General features: G+C 38.8%; 1 protein-coding gene across 1 annotated transcript in view; it reads left to right on the top strand.

Moving 5' to 3' along the window:
* Nyap2 (neuronal tyrosine-phosphorylated phosphoinositide-3-kinase adaptor 2) overlaps window positions 1-24856 on the top strand; it is a 236552-nt gene that overhangs the window by 168761 nt on the left and 42935 nt on the right. Inside the window, 1 exon segment of the mRNA XM_042679277.1 lies at window positions 2904-3113. Coding sequence (XP_042535211.1) covers window positions 2904-3113 — 210 coding nt within the window.

Genomic DNA, 24856 nt, shown 5'->3' with positions numbered 1-24856 from the left:
ATTTATACCATGAAAGAAAAATATAAATACAGGTACTAAAGCAAACTCTCTCACAGTTTTGGTTAAAATATGCAATATAAAGTGAGGTGAAGCAGGTGAACCCTTAGGTTATGAGACTGTGACTTTGAAGAACTAGCTCAGCATTTTCTTTGAAATTTTGAATATTCTGCTATGGTGTTCTTTTCTGATACTGGTTTCATTTCATTTGGCTCAGGGCACTGAAAAGCAAGTTGGCTAAATTCTCCCACTCTTATGATTATGCTGGAATGTCTTGCTACCTTCAAGATGTTTTTAGTTCTTATATTTGATTTCAGGATAATTGGGATTTCAGTGTCTGAACAGGTTCACTTAGAAAGTTGAGACATCTCAGAGAATGTCAAAAGTCTGTCTTTCCTGGCCTCAGATCACCTCATAATATGCTATAATTCATGGCACATATTTTTGCAATTGAATGGTATCCAAGAACTGTGATGGACTCTACCTATGAGAAAGTAAAAGAAGAAGAGTAAGCAAGCAAGGATATGATTGCTTTGTATTTCCTGTACATTCCAGGTAGATGCTGGAGGAATAGAGAAAGCTACTGAGTAAATAAATAAAGTGAAATACCTACATAACAATATGCTAGATGCTAGGAAATCAAATTGTTAAAATGGGAGAGGTGCCCAGTTTGGTTAATCTTGAACTTCCCAGCATGGGGGAGAGAAAGAAAGGGAAAATGTCAATTCATATATTTAGTAAGTAAGAATAGTCAACTGCTACAATTGGATGGTTTTTAGGGATGCTCAGTTCTATAATCAGGGTTGGGTGGAGTTAGTTCTATGTGCAAAGAAGTCTTAAGGTGAACATCAGAGGAAGGAGTATTTGAGACAGAATTGTTTTCCTTGGATGAGATAAGATGCAAAAGGTTTAGCTACTGGTGCTGCCCCTTGAGTACAGTGGTCATCAGAGAGGAATGAAGCTAAAGAAGAAAGGAAAAATAAGATGGGAACAATACTTAATGTCTGTGGTGGGGAGCTTGTATGTTACTCTGTGTATAAGCAAGAGGCTTATGGAAGTACTTTGTTCAAGCATAAACTATGATCACATTTACTTTCTGAATAGATGATATTGGTATATAAAGATCTTGTACTTTGGGGGAGTCAAAGACAAAATCTCCATGACACATTGCAAAAATTCAAAGTATAAGATTTGATTGAACCAGAGGGACTGCAGGAAGCATGGTCCAAAGTAGAAGAGAAAGGAGAATTAAGATTTTCAGAAATAATGTCTCCTGATTGATGGATTTAGGAAGTCTTAAGGGAGGAATGAGGTTCTAGTGATTGGTTGAATGGGTGATTGGTAGATGAAACCACCAGTTCAGTATTTGAAATGTTAAAATGATGCTATTCATGGGACAGCCACTGGGTAAATGAATTTAAGGCTGAAGAGAATGGTCCGCACTTCAGATAAAATGTTTAGAAATCACTAACAACACAATAACTTTTTTTTTTGGTCGGTTGTGAGGCCTGAACTCTGGGCCTGGGCATTGTCCCTCAGCTCTTCACCTCAAAGCTAGCGCTCTACAACTTGAACAACAGCAACACTTCTAGCTTTTTCTGCTTATGTGGTGCAGAGGAATCAAACCCAGGGCCTCCTGTATTCAAGACAAGCACTCTACCACTCAGCCACCTTCCAAGTCCCCCACAATAACTTTTAGCTGAATCCTCTGGATTAAGTGGAAAGCAAACAAGAAAGGACACAAACAATGTGCAAGGCATGCACAAAGAGCAGAAGGCATAAATGACACAGATATGAGCTTAGAGCTAGAATAAAACACAAGAAGGTTAATGATCAGGTCAAACAAAAGAACTAAACATATAGAAAAATGAGTAATGGATGAGTTTTCAAATGCTGAAATATGTCATTAACTTAGTCAGCTAAAATGTACCAGGTGATTTTAGCACATGCAGTATAATTTATTTGGCATAAGGACTAAAATAAATGAAAGATGTGCCAAGAGGATAAAGGTGAATTATGTCTTCAAAAACTCCTTTAAAGACAAAATAATGGCATTTGTAGGGAAATGTATGGAGCTAGAAGAAATCATGTTGAGCGAGGTAAGCCAAGTGCAAAGAGACAAATGGCACATGGTCTCCCTGATAAGTGGATGTTAAATCCAAAATGTTAGGTGATATCACAAAATTAACAGGACTTAAGAAACAAAGGATTTCCGCATGCTGCTGATCACATATATGGTATATATGTTCACACCAGAGGGAAACTAGGAGGAGGACACAGAACTAGAGGGAATCAGGGAAAAACATAAAACAGCAGGACCCATCAGCTGCACTGGACATTGACTAAAATGAACTAAGCAACTCAATGGCAGTGATGGGAGGGAGGGAACAAGTGGGAAAGAGGGAACAGCTGATGCTATGCAAAACAAAAGAAATGTACATATCACCCAATGTGGAAGAAATAACCGTATCGCAACTCATAAATGTTATAGACCATGATAGGCAATTTGCTCCATGAAAGTTAGAATGTGTTTGTGATTTTAACTAATATACCACAATACTGTGAAATTTGGGAAATTATGTAACCACTTAATCACAATAAAAATTTTGAAAAAATTAAAAAATTCCTTTTAAAGATAAACTCAGAAAAGATAAAAGACTCAGAACTCATTGAGGTATTCTTTTTTCCAAAGAGAAAACAGTATTTCCATTGACTTGGACATAGCAGGGGTCAGAAACAAAATGTTCCAGTGGGATTTGTGTCCCTAGGTTACCTTCTCTAACACAAGTCTAAATGTTTAACTCTCTATTAAAAATATGTTAGAAAAAAATTACTCTAATTTCTTAAAAGGAATTGGGGGAAGAATTGACTCTTGTTTAACAGAAAGTAATTTGTTGCATATGCAGAATCCACAGAGGAACTGAAAATCCGCAGCCACAGCACGGAGCCTTTACCAAAGTTGGACAGCAAAGACAGAATGCACCATGGGACATCTTCCTCCAGAGAGCCTGTCAAAGCTCAGGAATGGGACGGAACCCCGGGGCCACCTGTGGTCACCAGCAGAATGGGAAGATGTTCGGTGAGCCCCACCTTGTTGGCAGGAAACCATGGTTCAGGTAAGTAGGATTACAGTCTTCCAGATGGAAATCTAGAAATTACTTCATGCAATGAACCCTTAAGACAGCATACCTCTCGGATGAATCTTTCTCCACTCAGAGAAAACACATAACTAGTTCTTCACATAAAAGAGTACAACAGTGCTTTGGAGTGCACTCTGGTGTGACTGTGCATAAAGATGATAGGTAAGAAATTGACACTTCTTAGAGCTCTGCAGTGAAATAGCTGGATAATTTTAAAGATTTTTGCACTGAAGCCTTTCAGAAATATCAGTAACTTCAGATAAGGGAATATTCATTTATGAAGTTTGGCTAACTTTGTGTATGTGCTTGTGTTATTTTACATAATATTTCAGGCAGTTGGTAAAATTTGATTAAAAGGGAAATGGAGAACAGAAATATATCAAAGGTGAGCTGAAGGTAGTAGAAAGAACAGATAATTTGAATAATTTGAGTCATCTGAAGTAGTGAGCTGAGCTATCAGTTACTGATCATCAGGCACCATGCTAAGTTTCTAGAACTAGTCAAAGGAGAAAAACATTATCTATGTACATCTAAATTTCATATCTTGAAATTAAAATATGCCATGCAGTTTTGTAAGGGGAATAGATAAATATTATTAAACATCAATTTTTAAAAGCAGCACATGCTTGCTTTGAGCTGATTAATTTACACGCCGGACTAAATTGAAATACACAAATAATTGGGGAGCTTCCTGTTGTTTTCAGATTTTGATTCTGCAATACTCTGAGGGCTCTGAGAAAAGACCTGTCCTGCAGTGTTCTTCCCAACATTGGTACTCATATGAGAAAGCAATTTGCATCATTTCAGCCAGTGCTCTCGTTCCTGACAGAAACATGTCGGGGGGGGGGGGGCATGGTAATTTTAACAAAATGAGTGACTTCCCTTGGAGACAGGAAGCTTGGAGGACACTTCTCTGGGAAAGGATCCACAAGAGTTTCCACAGACTCCAAATGCAACGTATGGCTCTGATGATGGAGTTGTATCATGTAGCCTAGGCAGACCCAACCTTACAGCATACATTTAAAGCCGGTAGAAGAAACATTAAGTGCATTTAGAATAAATTTTAGAAGACATTTTATGCTCTAGTATAAATTACTGAAGACATATATAAAGGGACTCTTTATTCATTCTGTCAGATAGTAGTTAACACACACACATACTTATTGCTTGGTTATCACTTGTGACTTGTGATTAGTTTGGGGCTTGTTAGTGTTTTTTAAAGAATTAGTGAATTTGTACCAGTTCTATATAAAATGTGTGGGTAATATAATAAATTGTGATCACAGATATATTAATAAAATTGGAGGAAATAGTTAAATGCCTGTGTTGTAACAGACGTTGTTGTGGTGTGTGAATATAATGAATAAAATACGTTTGTACTTGGAATAAAATCTAGCATAGGAGAGATAGATAATGCAATATATTGTGTGTTTTAGTCAAGGTATCACCAAAAAATAAAAACAATGTCATGGAATATAAATAGGTAGGTAGGTATGTAGGTAGACAGACAGACAGACAGATAGATAAATAGATAGATCTACATATATAGAGAGAGAGATATACAGACACACAAAGAGATTCTTTGTAAGTATTTGGCTTAAAACTTAGGAATTTCATGATCTGCTTTCTACAAGACCAGAGAAGCCAGTGGTGGAATTTAGTTCAAGTTCATGGCCAATGCACAAGTCACAATCTGAGTTCAGAAGTTCAACCATCAGTACCAAGAGCAGGAGAAGACGGATGCCCAAGCTCAAAAAAGAGAGAGTGAATTCATTCTCCGTCTTCCTCTTGGTTCTGGTGTGGCCTCACTGTTCCAGATGTGGCTCACCCACACGGGTGAAAGTCCTTTTCTTTCTGTAATCTATCAATTCAAATATTGGTCTCTTTCAGAAATACCTTCATAGACACACCTAAAGTAAGTTGTCCCATAAAATTATCCATGTTATACAAAAAGCATAGCATGCAGAGAGGAGAAATCAGTGAACTCTTCTGGAGAGATTATATTCTTTTGCAATAACTAATCAGGGAAAAATAATCATCACTAAAAGAGGTAAGTTTTGAGCTACAACTTGGAGCATAGGAATTTTCTCACTAGGATAAATGAGAAGAAAAATGTCTGCTTCCTGGATGAATGCTAAAGATCTGTGGGAGACAACTCAACATATTTTGTGTGAAGGATATGGGGAGATTGATGAGAGAGCCTATAAATGTAAGCAGTGATCAAGAAGATCTGTGTATTAACTAGAAATAACTGCAGCTATGGAGCTGTGATTGACATTGTCTTACACAATGATGACCTTTATTAGCTCTCTCCATCGAGTCTGGAAGCAGGCAGCTTTAGGTGTTTTGCAGATGCTCATAGATGTCATTGAAGCTTCTAATTCTTCTGCACTAGAATTGAAGCTTATATCCATGACCAGCAGCTAACCACAGTTAGGCACACAATGCTCTAGTATTTTCTCTCCCTTTCAGCTAATTGGAAACATGTCTCTGTAGCAAACCACTGAACAAAGAGGGATGGGCTTTCTGTGAGTTTATCAAAGGTTTTCCCCACCCTATAAGTCAAAAAGACTATCTCTTTGAAGAAATGAGAGGGCAATGATATACAGAAGCAATGAGCATTAGCTGCCACATCTTGGTTAAATTCTGAACATGATGAGATGAACATTTGATAGTCATTTCTTTAAAGATAGGAAACAATTTAATTTGGTTTACATCCTGGATGACCTAATGATGACTTTGTCAAAGGGTCTAAGCTTGAGGGCCAGGGAGGCCAATGCAGATATATGATGTGAAGTAAGGTTTACAAGGGAAAGTTGAGATTTAAATTTTGTCTGTGCTTAGTTGGAAGTTCTCTAACACATCTAATTGAGAAGCCAGTAGACATCTGGAATTTTAGGTCTTGAGTTAATGAGATTTTGTGGAGCTGGAGATTGAGAGTGGAGACCTTTGGATTGGTAACAACTATAGATTAAATGGGCCTAAAAATTAGAAAAGCTAATAAGAGACGAAAATTGAGATGGGACTTTGGTGAATAGTGATATTCTATAATGTGGGTCCAAAAAGAAGATTCTGGAAGATGAATGGAAGTGACACAATTATATGGTCCCACCACTGAATTCTTATTGAGCACAGTAAATTTTATAAAAACTATGTTGCTAACACTTTGACATGAATTATTGTTGACATTCTGAAGGTAAGCAGAAAGTACACTGTATTTTCACTTTCTTTTGCCTCAAATACCAGAAGCATCTGTTTTGGACTACAGCACCTCGAGCCTGCTCTCCTGAGTCTTCAGCTGTTTACAGAGTAGAAAATTGTCTACTGACTAGAAGGAATGGCGTAAATACTTTCACTTGCTTAGAGTCTCCAGTTTAGGGTTTGAAAGAGTTCATTATATTAAAGTGGAAGTAGAGAGGATTTTGGTTAACAATTTGATCATGAAATTTGTATAGCAGTATTAAAAGAAAAGCCAATTGTAGAGGCAAAGAGAGGGTCACATGAGTCAGGATTTCTTAGCTGGCAATGCAATTCACATGAGCATTGCTATTACTTGGACCTTTAGTTTGCCATTTTATCATGTTTTCAGGAAAAGAAAAAAAGAAGAAAAGGCCAAACTGTGTGATATCAGTGCTTATTTTCCTGAAGAAAAATACCTTAAAGGTATACTGTACTACGACTGCCCCAGTTCCCCTTAGGGTAAATATGTATAAAATTGAGGATCCGAATGCACTCAAGGTGAATGATCTCACTTTTAAATATTTTTGTTTTAAAAAATATGTTATACTGTTTATAGCTTTTTAAAAATTAGCATCTTTGCATAGTTATACAAATTGAGCTTCCATTTAACAAAGCAGTTTATGAATAGAATGTACCTTTTTCATTTTTTTGTCAGTCGTGGGGCTTGAACTCTGGGCCTGGGCGCTGCCCCTCAGTTCTTCAGCTCAAGGCTAGTGTTCTACCACTTGAACCACAGCGCCACTTCTAGTTTTTATGGTGGTTTATTGGAGATAAGAGTCTCACGGACTTTTCTGCCTAGGGTGGCTTTGAACCATGATCCTCATATCTCAGCCTCCTGAGTAGCTAGGATTACAGGTAGAATGTATGTTTTAAACCAGTTATGTACAGTATTTTCACCCATAAGAGAGAAAATGGTCCACAATGAATGAGAGCTCCATAAAGAGAACATTCTGGATTTGCTGTTTTGCAGAAGTGAAAGAGCCAATATTGACAGTTTCTCCTTCATCTTCAGGCTTCTCCATTGTTATGTCTTTGCTCCTGGACCTTGGAACTAGCAACTCCCTTCCAGATCAGTAATCTATAGCCTTACTCCTTCACTACAACTAACGCAGAGATGAAAGTTATGCACAGATATGCCTCTTTACTTCTATCACCTTCCCTACTCAAGGGATCTCTCTCTCTCTCTCTCTCTCTCTCTCTCTGTCTGTCTCTCTCAGTCTGTCTCTCTCAGTCTGTCTTTCTCTCTCTCTCTGTCTGTCTCTCTCAGTCTGTCTCTCTTTCTCTGGCTGTCTCTCTCTGGCTGGCTGTCGTTCTCTCTTGTTTTCCCCCTTCCTCTTTCCTTTACAACAGACTCACACACATTCACACAAAATCTTTTACCAGTCACAGACGATTGCTTTACCAAAAGTAGTTTAGTCACTTGCAATGGTTGCTCCGTAATGGCTCTTCTGAGGCATGGAGGAGTTGCTGGAGTAGAGCACACATGTCAGGAGATTTCAGTTCTAATTAACATTGCCATTGGTTACTGCCATGGTTTATTAAAGTTACGGTTGTTTAGTAAATCAGAGATTCTCCAGAGGGTGATTCCTGGAGACAGTGGAGAACTGGGACCTAAATACTTGTGGAAATAACAGGAGAAGCTAGGGAAATTATGTAAGTACACGTGACAATAACAAAACACTCAGATTTCAATCATGAAATCGATTTATTCACAACTCTTACCAAACTCTGGTATATTTCTTAGGTGAGGATGCACACACACATACACACACATATGCACAATAGAATCTCAACCTCTCAGAGATCTTCCTCTGACTCATTATGCAGTAGCTCTATTGAAAATACATCATGTAGGTTGTAATTAAATATTTTATTATGATGCATTGTTTGCATTTAAAACCATCTTAACAACAAAAAATAGGTGCTGACATAAAATGATGGAGTGGTTCATAGGACACATTTAATCTTAAACCAGGATTATGTCATTTGTGTTTAAAAATCATTGCTGTTATCATCATCATCAATTGAACAGATAATAGACCAGGACAGGCTACAACTTTCCAAAAAAAGTTGCCCTGTGATGATTGGCCTTAATGATAAAGCATTTATGGAAATAAACTCTGATGTTTGATTATAAGCCCAGTGATAGGGAGAGAAAGACAAAGGGAAAGAGGGAGGTAAGGGAATATGGCAGAGATGGGGAGAGAGAGAGAAAGGGAGAGAGAACATCAAACATCGATCAAAATTAAAACTGCACAAATAAGGGAGGATCTTAAAAATGTCGTCAGCTTCTCTATGGTCAGCCTTTTTTGCTTCCTGATTTCTTTCTTTTTTTTATTGTGGAAATACCAGACAGAAGGGTTACAGTCACATGGGTAAGAAATGAGTACATTGCTTATCAAGCGTTGTTGCATCCTCCTTTGTTTCCCCTTCCCATCCCTTCCCATCCCCCACTCCCTGCCGTCATTCCTCCACTCCCCGCCGTCATTCCCCACCTCCCGCCAAAGTTGTAAAGTTTGTTTTTCGACGTAATGTTTTGTACATCTCATTGTTGCAATGGGTCCACCTGTATCCCTATTTAAACTATTTTTTCCCTTCCCCTCCACAAATTATACCAACATCAAATACAGTGAAAACAGGGCTTATACCGTGGTGGAGGGACATACAAAGCAACACAGAAATACCTTATAAATACATTAGGAACAATAGCAAGAAAGAAAAATCCACTTGTGTCCTTATCTTGGGGTTCATTTCGCCTAACATCATCTTATCTGACCTTTTCTGCTTGTCTCAGACATATAACTAGTTATTGCAAAACATTGAGATACCACCTCATCCCAGGTAGAATGGCTATAATCAAGAACTCTAATAACAACAGATGCTGGAGGGAATGTGGACAGAAGGGAACCTTACTGCATTGTTGGTAGGAGTATAAACTTGTTCAACCACTTTGGAAAGTAGTATGGAGGTTCCTCAAGACTCTATATAGAGCTCCCCTATGACTCTGATTTCAAATTCAGTCATGACTTTTAGGTACAGACACGGATTTGATTCTGCAGTAGAGGAAGGCTGAGTTACAAAGGAAGCACCGGATGTGAGTGGAGACTTCTCACACCTAACTTTTGCTTTCTAGAAGCTCCAGTCGTCTGAGAAAGCTCTATTAGAAGAGCAGTGAATAGGAAGGAGAAGTAACTGGTCTTAAATAGCCATGCAGGGAGAGAGAGTTTTGATTCTAAGAGAGGAAGAGAGGAACAGCCACAGTTGAGTCCCTCATAAAACCTTGGCAAAATATTAAGATCTCTGGATGGAGAGAAGACAGATGGGGAAAAGTTCGCTTGTGACTTTGAATGAGGCTGCACTTGAGGTATTATGGTTCCATACTGGAAAATATGAAATCCTGTGATTCAAGAGGATCTTTGTGCTTGGACAAATAAAACAATGCTAGGCAGAAGAGTTCTGGACCTTTTTGTGCCCCATTGTCAGGGAGCATTTTCTGCCACTACTTATGATTTTGTCACTCATATCCAAAGGAAATTCTGTGCTTACAAGTGCAGACAAGTAAAAACACTGGATGTAGGTTTAATTTTATTTTAAGGAAAAAAGATTGATATTTCCTGTATATTACATTTGTAGAATAAATTTTATAAAGGCATGCGTGGCTAACAGGGCAAGCAGAAAATTTGGGGAGAAATAGCGATTCCGTGTTTCTAGTGATAATATTGAGCCTGTCCTTTCATGCCTCCAAGCCGTGTTTATAAAATATATCAACAGTAATATCTAATACTACCTCTGAATGGTGAGAATGTTTATAAAACATTGGTAATAATATCTAACTCATAAATCTATTTGAAAGATTAAATGTTATTTTGGAAAAAAAAGAATTTTTAATAAGTACTACTTATTCCTATGATTCTTGGGATATTTCCAGACATCTTTACATCAGAGCAGAGTTTAGTAGAGCAGGGTTTAGAATGGCAAGGATTCCCATAAACACTGCCCTTTGAACTTAGCTTTGAAATAAGCAGAATTAAGGCCCCCAAAGTAACAGCAATAGAAACAACAATAACCTCTACAACCAACAACCCAAAAAAGTCCTCAAGATATGCAAACCACTAGTGGCCATTGCCTATTTTTCCCAGTTGGGTGGAAGGCAGCATTTGGGAAGATTATGGTTCTAGGATTGCTTAGGCAAAAAGAGTTTGTGAGAATCCCCATCTCAACAGTTATAGCTGGGCATGGTGATATTTGCCTGTCATCTAGGCTATGGAAGAAAGCATAACTAGAACAATTGTAGAATAGGCTGATCTGGGCAAATAAGCCAGGTTTCATAAATAACTAGATAAATAAATGTCAGAGGCATGGCTCAAGTGGTATAGTGCCTGGTTAGAAAGCATGAAAACTTGAGTTCAAACCTCAGTATCTCCAAACAAAGTAAAGCAAAGTGAAGCAAAGCAAAGTAAAACAAACAAGCAAACCAAAAGAACTCAGCAAGTTGACCCATTGCAACAATGAGATGTACAAGATGCTATGTCAAAAAATAAACTTTAAAATTTACGTGGGAGGGGGTGGTGTGTGTGGGAGGTGTAGATATGGAGATGGGAGGGAAGGGATGGTAGGGGGAAACAAAGGAGAGACAACAAAGCTTGATAAGAAATGTACTCACTACCTTGCTCATGTAACTGGAACTCCTCTTCTGTACAGTATTTTCACAATTGAAAAAAAACTTATTAAAAAAAAAAGAGCTCAGCAGGCTAGATAGCTTGAGGACCCATGGATTGTTTTGAGGGAAACAAAATTCTGATCTGCAGTTTAACACATACTTCACAGACTCCCATCAACTATGGTTTAAAATGCATTTGTGCTCGTGAGTCTTGTTCTACTCATTGTACTGGACACTAGAGAAATCACCAGGATGTTACCATGTCATTCTATAGCTAAGACCAGGGAGTTGAGAAGAAGAACTGTTAGGACGGAGTACGTTTAATACAAGTAACAAAATGGAAATTTAGGGATATAACGGTAATGAATCTGAGTATGTTTGGAACATCACATTTTTTAAATCTTAAAAATACTGTAACATATTGTCCTGGCTAAGGCTAGCATGACTGGCTGACCACTGATAAACTTCCCGAAGTCCTCCTCATTCTTGTAATCCATGCTTGACAACAATAGGAATGAGTGAATACCTGGATAGTAACAAATTAGGCAACACAACTGTTAACCTAAATTCTCTAAGTTTAAAGGCATAGGTCATTATGAGAAAATACGTTTAAAATGTATGTTATTTCTCATATGCCCAGTGTCTAAAATGGCTGGTAGAGTGAAAATGCAGAGCCATACCCTTTCCCTCCCTATCTTATTTTTCAGAGATTTGTGTTGAATGATCATTGATCATTGATACATTGATAGGGACCGAGAGCTCTCCATGATATTCATTTTTGTTGTACAACAGGAACACCAGACCCGTCTGGTAGAGTTGAAGTGCTTGCTGTAATTTGCGTTCCCCTGTAGCGTGTTGACTAAGTTCCTGTCTGGTTTCTCTCGAGCCCCAGACATCTGGGAGCACTGGTGTCTACGGCCCTCCAGGCTGCTATTCTGCACTGTGGGCTCAGGCACCGAGGATGATTCCTCTTATCTGCTTTGCTTCCCAGTTCTGATTGGGTGCCTAGGTACTTCCTTGGGGAACATTTGTCAGATCCTGCTGCTTGGTTCTGCTCTCTGTTTTCCCACTGTAGAGTTTAACTCTCCCTTTTCGAAATCGAGTAGCAAACACAGAACAGAATTCTCATTTGGAGAGCTTCTCATTTGGAGACTAATGGAAGTGATATTCCCAACGGATTCACTTATTTCTCAGTGGAAATCTCTGGCTTCTGCTGCCTAGAATGTGTACTCACCAAAAAAAAGGCACTCTGTATTTCTCTTGATGCTGGCGGTACAGCTTTGAGAATGAACCATAAGAGGAAAACTGGGAGTGAGCAGTACATTTTCAATAGCCAAAGTGTGCCTTAATAGAGTTCGAATGTAAATAAACAGAGTATAAAATGCAAAAGGCTAATTACAAAATGCTCAGAGATAATTGCTCTCACATCCCAAGCCCGAAAGCCAGGCCAAAGAAGCACAACTTGCAAAGGAGGTGAACAGAATGAATACTGGTGTCCTTAACTGAACTCTCATCTCTAGCCTAGGAATGTGGTTTGAGAGAAAGAGATACGAAATAGATACTATAAAGGATTTTAGACATATGTGAGTGTGTGTGTGTGTGCATGTGCATGCTTTCTCATTCTATATATGTGCAGTAATTTTTCATGGAGTGAGTTTCCCATTTCCCAGGGGGCATTCAAGGAAAGACCCAGTGCATAGCGAAGACACGGATTCTCAGATGAGAGACAGCCACGCATAGGAGGCCTTCTAAGGTCCTGGAAAACGTCCCAAGAAGTGAGAGTTTCATTGACAAATGTGGGGCAGACAGAGAGGGAGAGATGTCATCTCATCCTAGGTCTGTCATCTCTTTTTCTCCTTTCTCCCACTGCCCTGGTGTAAGCTGCCATCCTGCGGGCTGATTGGGAGCAGAGCAGGAAGAGCAAAGACAGGAGATGAGAGAGAAACCCATCTCTCTAGGCCAGGTGTGTGCTCAAACTGGGCCAGGGAGAAGCATTTTCTTCAAATAATGCTCAAAAGTTGGATTAGTGTAAGTCACTGGGCATTTAAGTGGCAAATTCAATAATACTTTCACTAAATTGTGAAATATTATTTTAATAATTTCACTAAATTGTAGAAACTGATTTTTTCATTTAAAATTGAAAAATAATTTCCTAAGATTTATTTATTTTTTATTGTGAACATACTGTACAGAGGGGTTACAATTACATGGGCAAGATAATGAGTACATTTCTTATCAAGCATTGCAGCCTCCTTTGTTTACCCTTCACATCCCTTCCCAGCCTCCCTCCGTCCCCCCACTCAATCCTCCCCCTCCCCCCACCAAAGTTGTAAAGTTCTTTTTCGACATGACAACTTGTACTTCTCATTGTTGCAACAGGTCCACCGGTATCCTTAAAGGACTTGTTTTTCCCCATCTCCTCCACAAGTTATACCAACATCAAATATAGTGAACATCAAATATAGTGAACATCAAATATAGTGAACAGGGGTTATACTGTGGGGGAGGGACATACAAAGCAACAAAGAGATAATCTTATAAATGCGTTAGAAACAAATGCATGAAAGAAAAAAAAAAACATTTAAATACATATCTAAGGGTTGCCTTCCTAAGATTTATGTTAAGCAAAAAAAAAATCTAGTTACCAAGAGAAGGTGAGACCTTGTTTCTGGGGAGAAAAGAATGACATGGTTTTCTGATTGCATACAAGATCGATCATACGTAGTCAAGTGAAAATGTAAATACTCCAAAGAAAACAGAACCTGGGGTAGTGGCAAAATTCGCTCTAAGATTATTGAAAATATACACTCTGACTTATACATTTTTAAGTTTAATTTGGATATTACAGATGACCCACTGAAAATAATGCTTTTTATGTAAACACTATATATTAGCTATTAAAGAGGGTTACATTTGTATTTCACAAAGTCAGCATTGATGGACAGCTATGACTTGGTGAAATTTTCCAGTGATAACCCAAAGCTCAAGACAAGAAGTAAATTGCCCAGACTTTGTTAAGTAGTAGCTTCAAACCAAGGAATAGACACTTCAAGCATCTGCCACCCTTCCGCAGAGCTCTTGTCCTATGATTTTATTACATTGGTTTTCCCTATTGTTTCTAACTCCATGACCCTGAAATTACTCAGTGTTCACCATCCATTCACATATTCACTGTTTCCTTTAGATCAGTGCAAGGAAAGCTGTAATCTGTGACAATCTGTGACCAAAGCCACTGAGTAGAGGACATAAAACTCCTATTTCAAATGTGGTACCTGACAATCTGCTGACCTGGAAATGGAGATCTCAAGATATAGCAAAGGAAGCAGTATCAAGGTCATGACCTTGGGAGATGAGGACGCACACTAGCAAGGCAGCCAGAAAGCTGAAGCGTCTTGTGGCTTGAGTGTTACCTAAAAATGACAGGAAGCCTTTTATGGATTTAAACCCAGAGCTTATGCAATCATGTATTATACAGAAACAGCTAATTTATTATCCTCTTAAACCAGAGGAAACAGAATTATGGAGATCAGCACACCGCCCTAAATAACAGGCTGCATAAATCCAAAGAAATGTGTTCTTTGCTCTTTTGCCTATAAAATGTCTGTGTTCCTCTAACTAATAGGAAGATATTTATAATGGATGGTGTTAGTGTATCAAAAATGTATTCTTGGATACCTGGGAAACTATGTTTCACATGTGTTTGGGTTTTTATTTTTATTTTTTCCAGAAAGCAGTGACATTATGTAGACTTTCTTAATTGTATAATTTACTCCTGGAGCCCAACTGTGGGCCCAGCAGGATGTGTGGTGAAGAAGAGATACACTTTGTCCTCCAGGACAGGGGACATTAGTGGACATTAGTGCTGCAAGGGACATTGCTGTAGCTGATTCAGTAAAGCAAACACTGGTCTTTGTTTTCCAGGTGCTTTGTAGAATTTCCCCCAAACCATTTCAATTCCTATTCCCATTATTTTTGTAGAAAACTACAGTTATGGAAGCAGACTGAAGTCAAGTAAGTGGGGGATGTGTGTGTGTGTGTGTGTGTTTATGGGTTTTAAAATAGAGTCTTATCAGATCTGTAGTCAATTAACTACCTATGACCAATCTCTTTCTCCCTCTTATGTGTGTCTGCATGTATATAGTGGAACTTGATTTCTGTTAAACACATACATAAGACATGATATTGTACCCTAAATGAATATTTTGAACATTGCTATAAAGCTACAAGTTGTCAGTATTTATATTCTTATTAAGAAATTTCTGAATTTCCATCTACTTCTTACTTGATTCTATAGAATCAAGAATAATTAGCCAAGCAGGCATAAGCAGAAGTGGTTCATCTTGCTTGTCTCTCTATAAGAGATCAATCCTGCTTGAGGTCCATGGTGTCAGTATGCAGGCTGACGTTGGAGTAAGAGAGCAGCAACCTGCAGGGCTCCAGGCTCCTCCTGGTCTCCCTCTGGGGGCTCAGCTTTTGACACAGCTCTTGTTGGTAGCATTTGGCTTTCTTTGGAAGTCCCTGTGGATTCACTGCACTCATGGAGAATGCCCTTTACTGTTTCTGTGAAAAGCCACAGAAGACATTACAAAACAGAAGGCCTTGCCTGACATGCTAGGCATTTACAAAGACTTAGTTCTGGAAGCTTTGTAATCCTTCTGGAATACTATCACCTAATATTCGTACTGCCATCTACTGTCCAAGATAAGAACTGCAGTCCCAACTCTGGTCTGTCTCTCCACTCCCCTCTTCCTTCTCTCTCCCCCTGAACTGAAGCCTTTCTGCCCGGCCCCGGCCGCCGTGTTACACATGGAGAAGAGCAAGAAATGTTTATTTTTAAAACTACTTTTTAAAAAAGATTTTAAAAATCATTTCTTTATAAATGTGAGCTACAAAATAATTCATCTTTCAGACTGACTTCGTTCTTTAAAATATGTTTCAAAAGAATTCATTCAGCAGATACTTAATGAGTCTTTATTAGAAGTCAGTAATTATCGTGTTACTTCGGAAATCAAAAGGGGAAGCCGTGGGCACAGCCTCTGCTCTACAAGAACCTAGAGTTTAATAAGGGAGGAAAAGGCAGATGGAGGGAAGGAGCAGGCTGACTGTGGGGTGGGACGATTAAGCCCCACAGGGAGAGAAGGTGTGGAGCGTTGCAGATCCCAGGCCGGGCTGCGAAGGCCGAGAGCCGTGAGAGTAGCTGTGAAGATGACCCACGTGTGCCCTGCAAGGGAGAAGTTTGGATTAACAAGCAAAATAACTGAGAGGTCAAATTTCCTTTTTAATACTAAAGAGAGCAAATATGACTTAAGGTCTTTTTTCATGTTGGTTGCCACGGGAAAGTCATAGCATTTATTGTTCGATTTAATGCCTGCAGAAATCTTATGAAACAGCCACCTCTGTTCCTTCCACTTCACCTGTGAGCACACTGAAGGTTAAAGAGGTCAAGCAAATTGTCCCTCATTATCCAGCTAAAGCTTAGCAGACATCCTGGAAACAGTCCTGGAGGGATATGCTTCTTTATTTTGTATTTTTTTTTTTTTTAGCAAAAACACGAAGGCAACTCTGATTTGTTGACTTAGGTAGGTCACATGTCTACCCATGAACCAATGAATGAAACAGAGAGGGTACATCTGCATCACATGATAACAGGTGGAGCAAGAGCTGAGGTCAATCCATACTTTGGGAAAACAAAAGCTTCAATGGATGGTGATTCTGTTCTCCAGAGAATAGCTCACTTACTGTTCAAGAAGTATTTTAAAAAATGGATTCTAAATAGCAAGTATGACAGATGACCATTACTACTCGTGAAGTTTATTTCTACATAAATTCTGTGTTTTTTTAAAATTGCCTACTACCAACACATATCTTAATAGTTTCAGAAACATTTAGCAGATACCAGACTTGTGTTATGCTTTATTTTGACCATAATGCTTACAAAAACAAAACACAAAACACTGACTAGCAATGAAGAATAACACAGTGCCCTTAATAAACTAGCTTGTGATCAATAAAGAGTATCTTTTAGCTAGGTGTCAGTGGCTCATACCTCTAATCCTGGCTACACAGGAGGCTGAGATCTGAGGATTGTGGTTCAAAGCCAGCTTTGAGACTCAATCTCCAGTTAACCACTAGAAGTGGTGCTGTGGCTCAAGTGGTGGAGTGCTAGTGTTGAGCTGAAGAGCTCTGGGACAGCACCCAGACCCAGAGGTCAAGACTCACACAAAAAAAGTATCGTTTCAAGAGTTTGTTCAATTAGTTCAACACATTTCATTTATTAGTATTAAAGTATCAGCAATAAACTTAGAGCTGGCTTCTTACAGGTGATTAAAGATGCCTTGAAAATTTGGATCATTTCCTTTAGTCTCACTCCAAATATTAACTTCTCTCGTACTTTCTTTACACAATTTTCCATGCTATTCTTAAGCATGATATTTTCTTCTGTTTTGATTGTTAGTAAAATAATCAACAACTGTACAAAAATTATTACTTTAAGAGAACTTTATAAACTTAAAATGGAATTAGAGTCTTCATAAAGCGGTATTCCCAGTTCTAGACTCAGGACTATTATTCTTAAAATGATTGAAAATTCCAAAGACTTTGTCCAAAGTCAGTCTAAAACTATTCATGCTATCTGAAATTAAAATTATAAATATTAAAATGTACCTGTCAATTCAAAAGTATAAATCCATTATATGTTAATACAAATAACTATACTTTTTCAAAGCTGTAACAAATACTGAGCAAACTGAACTTGTTTTATATTTGGAAACTTTACAGAATAACTAGTTCCATAGAACAAAGATAGATTCTCACATCTGCTTCAAATGCAATTAATTGCTATGTGATGCTTTGGATATATATATAGAAAGAGACATATATACCTATAAATATGAAATCTGAACATATACAGAGAAGTATTGAATGAGCCTTTTTATATAATGGTGTCTCTTCTTTAATATCCTTCAGAAATTCAGTAAATGGTAGTCTATAAAGATTAATTTCAACCTTAGTTGCCTATCAATAATTTCATCATCCTTTGTCATACTAAATCCATTGATTTATCTTGAAAAATCAAATGTAATTTACACCAGCATGGTTTATGATATCATGCATTTAGGAAAAAAAAATCCATCAGTTCACTGAGTCATGAAGATCTTCCATATCTTGACATGTTTCATTGTAAAAGCCAATAAATTGCATTCACTGATACTATCCACCCGTGAGCACTCATAAGAAAAGCCTTAAGTGTTAGAATGCTCACAGGCTCATAGTGATAGAGGCGAGTTTTTCAAAATTTTAACTTCGTGTTAAGGCCTTCTATATTTTTTAAATTGATGACACATAGTGTCAGTTACCGTCCTTGAGAGAACAGACCATTTCATTCATCCTGAGGAAAGCACCTGTCAAGCTCCCTGTGCACAGGAGAGTGGAAGGCTCATGGTTCATGTTCTCGTTTGGTGCCACTGCCTGATGTGTGGTGGTTACAGCGGAGGCAGCCATTGCTTGGAGACTTGCAGTTCGTTGGTCAACACAGCGAGAAAAGGCCAACTGTTTCTTACGTACCATTTTTAATATTTTATAGTACACGTTTGGTCCCAAAGAGTGTTAGAAACCCCAGAATTTCAATTATAAAATGTGTATCAAGCAGCAGTAGGTAGAATGTGGCCATAAAAATGGGACATGCTCGCCGGGCGCTGGTGGCTCACGCCTGTAATCCTAGCTACTCAGGAGGCTGAGATCTGAGGATCGAGGTTCAAAGCCAGCCCGGGCAGGAAAGACCGTGAGACTCCTATCTCCAATACACCACCAGAAAACCGGAAGTGGCGCTGTAGCTCAAGTGGTAGAGCACTCGCCTTGAGCTGAAGAGCTGAGGGACAGCACCCAGGCCCAGAGTTCAAGCCCCACGACCGACCAAAAAAAAGAAAAAAAAAGGGACATGCTCATGAGGACTGCAAACTTTATAACTGCTCGTCTTTCCATTCCAGATGTTTTCACATTAGCAGGCTATAGAAACCAATGATATGAGCGGAAATGGTGCCCATTATTATGACTGCCTTTGATTGGAATTTATTAGAAGGGAAGAGTTTTCACATGAGCAAGCTGAATGCTATATGTAATTTGTCTGCTACTTCCTTCTTATTTTGCAACTTAGTAACAAAACATCATAATTTTATATAGTTCAAATGATCATTGCTTTGTGTTTACTTCTAATATCAAGATCTGTCTTGTTAGTTTCATTATTGCATTTCTGGTATCACACAAAGAACAATTCCTGCTGGGTTAATATTCATTTAATCTAAATACAAATCTTCATATCTCTTTCTTGAGTTTTATATGTTGGCTTTTTATTTTGGAGACAATCAAGTATCATATTTTACTTGTTAAACAGATGAAATATTTTGTTTGTCATTAATATACTTCAATTTACTTTTAATGAGGAATAAAATGTTTGTTTTTAAAATTGGAGCACATTTTTAGACTCAGTTAAAGGGATAGAGACCCTCAGGGCACTTTAGAAATTGTATATTACAATAAAAACACTTTCATTTTTTTAAAAAAGGTAAAGTGAATGGTACACTACATGTTAGAAGCCAGGCATGCATTGAAGAGTGTCCTCCACAAGTCATAGTTTGATGTACATTCTCCCCCAGAAGAATGGGGCCCTCAAGAGACATCCTCTCCCTCCAGAGCACAGGAAGGATAAGAGTGGAAGCTCCTAACCCAGCACGTGTATGATGTTTCTTCATCTATTCAAGGGCTTCTGTCATTTTCTATGCATGTCATTGGATCACAGACTACCCTTCACCTTGCTCTGGCTTTTAAGTCTTCATCAGGATTCCAAGAAGAAGTTTTATTTATTTCATTTTTGTGTGCCAGTCCTAAGGCTTGAACTCAGGGCCTGGCCCTTGTCCCTGAGCTGCTTTTGGTCAAAGCTAATGCTTTACTATGTGAGCCACACCTGGGCTTCTGGCTTTTTGCTAGTTCATTGGAGATAAAAGTCTTACGAGCTTTCCTTCTGGGGCTGGCTTTGAACCATGATCCCCAGATCTCGGCCTCTGGAGTAGTTAGGATTACAGGGGTGAGCCACCAGCTCCTGGAGAAGAATTACCCTTTACTCCAGCGAAATTGATTTTGTTATCTGACCTTTCAGAAATGCTAGTATCAAAAATCAGCTGTAGGTGTCCCACCGGCACTATCCAGACAGTAATTGTGGCTAGCCCAGGAGAAGCTCTCCAAGTTACTCTGGGCCTTTGGCGTTAGTTTGTTTTGCTTTGTAACCCTGAGTGAACCATGGCAGGTGACAGGTGACCCACTGTCTTGACAATGACAAGTACCGTTGCTCCCCTCTCCCAGAGGACAAGACTCCAACAGGAAGTAGAGTTCTCTCCTGTGTTGGGGTTGGGACCTATGGCAGCAAGTCTCTCATCACCTCTGACCTCATCTGCAGGTATCACGTGGTTCTCTCTAGCTGCCGCTGTTGCCATCCATCCCTGCCGTTTCTCTTAGTTCCTTTCTGTTACCAAGTTAGCTCCTCCACTAATATTAGGAATAATAACAATAATAGAAAGAACACTTGAGGGAAGACTGTTGAAACACCAGAGGGCAATCCTAGAGGACATCTGCCACCTGCTCATGGCTGGACAATCTGCTTATCAAACCAGGATGCCTTCTGCAAATCAAAGCAGGTATTAAAGTGACGGATTGTGTGTGCACCAGTCACAGGCTTGCTGCTGGCCCACCGGACACGTGCTCCTCTCTCTGGCTGGGTGAACAATGGCTGCCAAGTCAACTAGAGTTGACAAAGGATCTGGTGCAAACCTGTTTGCTGAGACAGTGCCTTCAGGAACCGTAGTTGTGCTTCCGTAGCAAGCTGTGGTTTGCACCCAGCTTCCTTCAGGGTACCCGTGCAGCGTTCAGAGCAGCTGAACCGATGCTGGTGTGGCGGTTAAGTTAGTAGGCTGGCTGGCTGGCTCATTGTCCTTCACTCAAGGTGAACAGGAATCCAAGAAAGACTGACATTTGTCCACCAGGGAAATAAATCTCCCAGCCTCCAACATCTCAGTACATTTAAAGAAAAAAACAAAGTAAGCATAAAAAGAGGTGTCCGCTGGGTGTTGGGTAGCTTATGTCTATAATCCTAGCTACTCAGATGGCTGAGATCTGAGGATCTCAGTTCAAAGCCAGCCTGGGCAGGAAAGTCTCTAAGACTCTTATCTCCAATTAGCTACCAAAAGAAGCCAGAAGTGGAGTGGTGGCTCAAAGGGTAGAGCATTAACACAAAAGCTCAGAGACAGAACCCAGACCTGAGTTCAAGGTCCAGGACCAACATACTAACAGTTGATTAGTGGGGGATGATGGGAAAAAGGCAGGTATAAGATGTAATAAAAGCTTATTTTTAGTGTTGCTATAACAGTACCTAAACTGTTGTCCCAGAGTCCCTGGAAGAGGCGGGCCCCAGCATCTGCTTCATTAGGACTTCCGTTCATAGCTGCAGGAGAGGGAAGTCATTCAAAGCTTCAGGAGTCTCTGCTGCTTCCTCAAAGCAAAACTCGGTGGGAAGGGGTGGGAACAGCTTCTTCCAGACGTTTCTGCTCCATATTTTCTCAGTAGTCACAAGATGATCCATGTTTATCAGATTTGATTGATCACTTTTGAACTATACTCACCGTATCGAATCCTGTCACCTACTCTAAATTCTATAAAAATATTTAATAGTAAAAGAGTAGTAAAAATATCTAAAAGAAATGACGAGACTGACACTAATGAAAATTTAAAAATGAGTACAGATTGTATGGATGAGGTGAACTTAATTGTCTAGTTTATGATCTGAATAATGCCACTGCAGTTGAGAACACTTTCTAGACTAGATTGTCAGTACTTTAAGAATTCCTGAATGCAGGATCAGGTATGGTGGTTTATGTCTGTAATCCTAGGTATTAGGGAGCTGAAGCTGAAGGCTTGTGAATTTAAGCTCATCCTGGGCTACATAGAGAGATCCTGTACCAATAAAACTGAGAAGAAAAATTAAAAGAATGTCTCAGTATGTATGATTACAATCCAGCAATCATAGCCGATAATGAAGTAATGGGATGACTCATACTTCAATGATTTCCAAGCAAAATGATAAAAATACAAAAGCCCCAAAATTCATTTAGTATATATATGATAAAAAGTTTTCTTTCCTTTCTTTGTTTCTTACAGGGCATTTGTCTCAAACTGTGGTTACAATATTTTATGATATGCCTACATGATTACCCAGGAGTCACAATCCATATGATAGATAGAACCTGGGCGTGGGTAGTGATAAGATGTTTGGGATGGTTGTTTTCTCCTTTGTCCACTGTCAAGGAATGGGTCCTAGCTTGAAGTTTGGACTTAAATTCATTTTGTTGTTGTTGTTGTTAAATTTTAGAGGTTTCTCAAGATTTGTTCAGAAAAGGTATTTAAGGGGAAGGTACAGGCTAAGAAACACCTCAAAAACCTCCACAGATATGTCTGATAAAGTTAGGTTCTCATGGTCTAACTTCTTTCTTGACCTAGGTGCTAGCTCAGCAACTGCAGAAAAAATTTGTTGTCAGAAATTTGTGGTCACCAGGTTTTTGAAACAAAATTTTAACTACCTGACTATAGTTGGACTATAGTTAAGTTATGCAAAACTAAGCTTCTGCTTTTTAATCAGGTACCAGTTCATCTTAACTAATGTAAGTCATATTTTGAAAAACGCCTGCCTGCAAATTAAAGTTCAGAATATGTGTATGTTGATACACTGGAAGAATGGCCTACTCCTATCCCTGTGTAGCCCTGTGTAAAACTGTTGGCAGGATGACTTATCTAGGGAACATTCTCTACCTCTTGAAAAAAGAAATGGATGCAGAAAAGCTAGCTCTACCCCCATTTTGACCAATTTGTTTCTGTGAGGTTAGATGAAAGTGGGTTGCTTTGTTTTTGGTGAAAATGCACTGATTTCTTATGACTGTGCAGATGCACTAAGGAAAAATAGTCATCTGTGTGCTTTCCAAAAGTGAAGAGAACCCAGCAGAATAGCAGGAAACTTGGAGACCATCCTGTAACAATAGGAGGAGCATAAACCTGAACAGACATTCACTAAAAATCCACTGAAGGGAAGATGAGAAATGATTATCTTTTTTTTTTGTCTGGGGCTTGAACTCTGGGCCTGGGCACAGACATGATTATCTTAAAAAATAGACATTATAAACAAACCACTGAACGATTGCATCCATTAAAAAGAAAAATTAACTCAAAAGTGAACACAGTTCAGAGAATACACAATTAATAAAAAGAATAATAATTAGTTATGAATCCAGAAACATCTCATAATAATGACTTGATAATAGTTAATCCTAGGAATCAAAAGGAGTGTCTTTCCCTCTCTCTTCCTCCTCCTTCTTCTTTCTCTCCCTTCCTCCTTCCTCAATTCTGATTTTGTCTTCCTTCCTCCCTATCTCCATTTCTGTCTCTGTTTCCATATTTACTACGTTGCTCTTGCTTCTTTTTATTAATGTTTACACACCCGAGGTCTTCACTGTAGCATCTTCTGTGTCTAGAATGTTATTGATAGTTTTCAAAAGAAAGCCTTTTCTTGGATATAGGAAGAGCAGGTATGTTACAGCTTCATAATCGTCTCTTGATGAAATGGATTTTCTTAGGGGAGGAAAGCTCTATCTTGTATATCTTTTGAGACAGTTTCAGGAATGGGTAAATACTTGACTCACTATTTATTTTGGCCCTCCGCATTCTTAGGCAAATTTTACATTAAAATACAAGGCACCAATTTGTGTGTCCAATGTCATGGTTCTAAATTTCACTGTTCAAATCTGAGAGAGACTGCATTTCCTGAGGTTGGTGAACTGAGAAGTTAAACTTTGATGTTACCAGTCTAGAGAATCTTCAAAGAGCTTAATCATTATTAGGATCTTTTCTTGAGATTTATTGGCTTTTTTTCACCCCTAGGGTCCTTTTGGCCAAAGAAACTTTAGTGGATACAACTACGTAATGATTTGTATCATCATCAACCTGGCCACACAAACGCCACAATAAATTCCAGATGCATTTGTGTTATAATTCGTATGACATTGCAAGAGTCAAAAAGGAAGAGAAAAATCCCACAATTAAAAAAAGAATGCCCCTAATGTATGATACTGCTAAACGTAAATGTTACTCTGTGTGTGTGTGTGTGTGTGTGTGTGTGTGTGTGTGTGTGTGTGTGTGTGTGTGTGTGTGTGTGTGTGTGTGTGTGTGTGTGTGTGTGTGTGTGTGTGTGTGTGTGCATGGACAGATATCTCCCTGTATGTGCGTATGTACTTAATATATTTATGGGGATAATCTAGGTCTATAGAGTCAGACCTTACCTATATGAGCATGCTAGGATGGAACTTCTAGGCTCTCAGTGATCAGATGCTAGAACTAGTCCATGGGGGTATTTATCTAGTGGTTTATATGACAATGCCAAGAGAGCATCACAAGCCTAGACTTTATCTGGACTGATATCCAGGCGAGCAACCAAAGCTTTCCAAGTCATGATGACATTTTGAGTTTGTTTGGCTTTCACTGAGGCTCAAACTGCACATTAGAGATATCCTTGTCTATATTTGAAAGATGATGATTAAGCCAGGGTCTCACTGGAAAACTCAGCAGTGGAAAATAATCCTTAGGCACATTAGGCCCCATAAAAGGCCTGCAAATCTATCTGGTAACCTCTTTTCATCAGATAAAAACTTCAGCATAAATTTGAAAAAAAACAAAAACCCTTACAGTAAATGAACATGCTGTGGCATCTTTTGATAAGCAAATGTACTTA

Source organism: Dipodomys spectabilis, unplaced genomic scaffold (genome assembly GCF_019054845.1).
Source record: "Dipodomys spectabilis isolate Male_0828 unplaced genomic scaffold, ASM1905484v1 ptg000051l, whole genome shotgun sequence".
NCBI lineage: Eukaryota > Metazoa > Chordata > Mammalia > Rodentia > Heteromyidae > Dipodomys > Dipodomys spectabilis.
Note: the sequence above shows the minus strand (reverse complement) of the source record. Positions and strands in the feature narration are given on the sequence as shown.